General features: G+C 43.7%; 1 protein-coding gene across 1 annotated transcript in view; it reads right to left on the bottom strand.

Annotated features, from left to right (window-relative positions):
• Positions 1-3,029: 3,029 nt before the first annotated feature.
• Nabp2 (nucleic acid binding protein 2) overlaps positions 3,030-3,481 on the bottom strand; it is a 15,324-nt gene continuing 14,872 nt past the window's right edge. The window contains exons 5-6 of the mRNA XM_013018355.1: positions 3,272-3,353; positions 3,030-3,185 (exon numbers count right to left, since the gene is read on the bottom strand). Coding sequence (XP_012873809.1) covers positions 3,030-3,185; positions 3,272-3,353 — 238 coding nt within the window. The remainder of the gene's footprint in view (positions 3,186-3,271; positions 3,354-3,481) is intronic.

Here is a 3,481-nt window from a genome sequence, read left to right as displayed (position 1 = left end):
GCTGTGGCTCAAGTGATAGAGCGCTAGCCTTGAGCTGAAGAGCTGAGGGACAGCGCCCAGGCCCAGAGTTCAGGCCCCATGACCAGACCCCCCCCCCAAAAAAAAAGAATCAGACTCATAGAAGATATTCCCACTTATCCATCTTTAACAATGTTTCAGTCAGCAACTGACCACATTGATAGGGGTCCTGTAGCATTGCAATGAAACTGCCAGGTTCCCATTGTCTGGCAGCAATGTAACCATGGTAATGTTGTAATATAATGTATCACTAATGTGTCTGTTTTTTGAAGCTGGATAAACAAACCTACTGAAATGCTAGTCATATAAAGCATAGCACATACAATTAATGTGTCTTATATAATACTTGATAATAAGTGATTGTTACCCATTTATGTATTTACATATGTGTACATATTTATAGGTATTTGTATACACACATATACACACATGTATGCTAAGTTTGAGTTCAGTGAGTTCTGCTTGCTAGGCAGGGGCCCAATTATTTGAGCCACAGTGCCCCAGCCTGCACTACATTTTTTGTTACTTTAGAATGTACCCCTTCTATTTACTAAGAAACTGTCAGGCAGAGCTGGGTGCCGGTGGCTCATGCCTGTAATCCTAGCTACTCAGGAGGCTGAAATGACAATTCAGTCAGCCCAGGGAGGAAAATCCATGAAACCACCAGAAAACCAGAAGTGGTGCTGTGGCTCAAGTGGTAGAACACTCACCTTGAGCTGAAAAGCGCAGGGACAGCACCCAAGCCCAGAGTTCAAGACCAATGACTGACAAAAAAGAAAGTGTGGGGCTGAGGAGTGACACCATGCCTCTGAAGGACTTCCAGTGGCACAAGTAAAAGAAGATAACAAAATCCTCTGTTCCTAAAATCAATTACCAAATGCTGATTCATTTTGTTTTTACAAATAGATACAAAAGCTGAATAAGAAATATATATGGCATAAGCCGGGCACCAGTGGCTCATGCCTGTAATCCTAGCTACTCAGGAGGCTGAGATCTGAGGAGCGTGGTTCAAAGCCAGCCCAAGCAGGAAAAGTATGTGAAACTCTTATCTCCAATAAAAACCACTAAAAAACCAGAAGTGGTGCTGTGGCTCAAGTGGTAGAGCGCTGGCCTTGAGCTGAAGAATGCAGGGACAGTGCCCAAGCCCAGAGTTCAAGCCCCACAACCGATCAAAATTTAAAAAAAAAAAAAATGTGTGTGTGTGTGTGTGTATACATACATATGGCTAAAAACTTAACATTGACCTTTCTTTTAGTTTTCCTAATTCTTTTTAACATTGACTCCTCTATACCCACCTTTTTCTAACCCTGACCCTGTGTAAGCCTAGGCTAATGTGTGCCTGTGACTTAATTTTTAATAAAAAAGTTCAAAAGATAAAGAAGTAGTGAAAAATTAGCGAGGCATCAGTGGCCTGTGCCTATAACCTAGTTATGCAGGAGGATAAGAGATCTAAGAACTGAGGTATGAAGCCAGCCCCCAAGGCAAATCCAAGAGACTCCTATCTCCAATTAATTAGCAAAAAGCTGGAAGAGGTAAAGCATTAGTCTTGAGCAGACAGGGATGGTGCTCATGACTCAGCCATGTCAGGATAAGTTCAACCACCAAGCCTGGCCAAAAAAAAAAAAGGTGCAAGGCCCTGACTGCAAGCCCTAGTGCTGACAGAAAACAACAACAACAATAAAAAAAAGTAATGAAAAATTAAAAAGAAAAAGAAAAAATTTATACCATATAGCTTAGCTGTACTGTAGGTGATGCCACCAAGTTTGTGTCCATGTACTCTGATCATACATCCCAAGAAATGGGAGCACATTTATCACTAAAAGATGCATGAAGGTGGACACTGGTGACTCACACCTATAATCCTAGCTACTCAGGAGTCTGAGATCTGAGGATTGTGGTTCAAAGCCAGCCTAGGCAGATTGTATGTGTGTGTGCGTGTGTGTGTACGTGTGTGTGTGTGTGATTTGTGGGGCCTAAACTCTGGGCCTGGGTGCTATCCCTTAGCTCTTCAGCTCAAGGTTAGTGGTCTACTACTTTGAGCCACAGCACCACTTCTGGCTTTTTCTGTTTTATGTGGTGCTGGGGAATCAAACCCAGGGCCTCACTCATGCAAGGTAAGCACTCTACCACTGAGCCACCTTCCCAGCCCTTCGTGGGACCCTTATCCTGAATTAACAACCAGAAAAATGGAAGTCGTACTATGGCTCAAGTGGTAGAGCGTTAGCCTTGAGCCGAAGAGCTGAGGGACTGTGCCCAGGACCAGAGTTCAAGCCCCACAACAGAACAAAAAAAAAAGATGCATGACTAGGTATATATTTTTTAATATATATATATATATATATATATATATATATATACATACATATATATGTAATTTTTTTTGCCAGGTGCCAGTGGCTCACACCTGTAATCCTAGCTACTCAGGAGGCTGAGAACTGAGGATTGAGGTTCAAAGCCAATCAGGGCAAGAAAGTCCATGAGACTCTTACCTCTAATTAACCATCAGAAAACCAGAAGTAGCACTGTGGCTCAAGTGATAGAGTGCTAGCCTTGAGCTGAAGAGCTGAGGGACAGCACCGAGGCCCAGAGTTCAAGCCCCACAACCAAAAAAAAAAAAAAAGTAAAATTGTTTTTTTGCCAATCCTGAGGCTTGAATTCAGGGCCTGGGGCACTGTCCCTGAATTTCTTTTGTTCAAGACTAGCACTCTACCACTTGAGTCACAGTGCCACTTCCAGATTTTTCTGTTTATGTGGTACTGAGGAATCAAACTCGGGGCTCCATGCCTGCGAGGCAAACACCTCTTCCACTGAGCCACCTTCCCAGCCCTGACTAGGTATATTTATACTTACAAAAATGTTATTTATGTAAATGGAGTTTGTTATAAGGAATTGACAAACATATTTTAAGTAAGTACATGTAAGCTTTCTTGCTCTCAATAGTCACTGCCGTGTGTGGGGAAGTCAGAGCTGAGAATGCAAAAGGCACAAAAGTGAGAGTCCAGTGCGAAGAATTAGGTGGAGAGGAATATCATGAGGGCAATGAATCTTTCCAGGATGAGGTGAGTAAGGGAACAGGAGGTGTCATGGATGGAAGAAAATGTACCTGGAGAGGTGACAGGGGCTCCGGTGGTAGCCTGGGGGACCGTAGGGCTGCTGTCATTCTGCACCTGAAGGCACAGATTACACACTAAGATCCTGTTCCCCACCACACCTGCCCCGACCACTTTCTCTACCTTCAGGCTAGGAGACTCACCACTTTGTTGGGTGCCTGCTGGTTGCTATACTCTGGATTGGGCTCACTGAAGTTAGGAACTTCAGAATAAACCATACAGAATCTGCAAAGGGAGAAAACCAAAGTCTTGGACTTATACTCTGGACCATTGCTGGAGGCCTCAGAAAAATCCAGACACAGGGCATGATCTACACACCCTTATGTTGCCCCCAAGCAAATCTAACCCCCCCC

Source organism: Dipodomys ordii, unplaced genomic scaffold (assembly GCF_000151885.1).
Source record: "Dipodomys ordii isolate 6190 unplaced genomic scaffold, Dord_2.0 Scaffold3, whole genome shotgun sequence".
Classification (NCBI taxonomy): domain Eukaryota; kingdom Metazoa; phylum Chordata; class Mammalia; order Rodentia; family Heteromyidae; genus Dipodomys; species Dipodomys ordii.
Note: the sequence above shows the minus strand (reverse complement) of the source record. Positions and strands in the feature narration are given on the sequence as shown.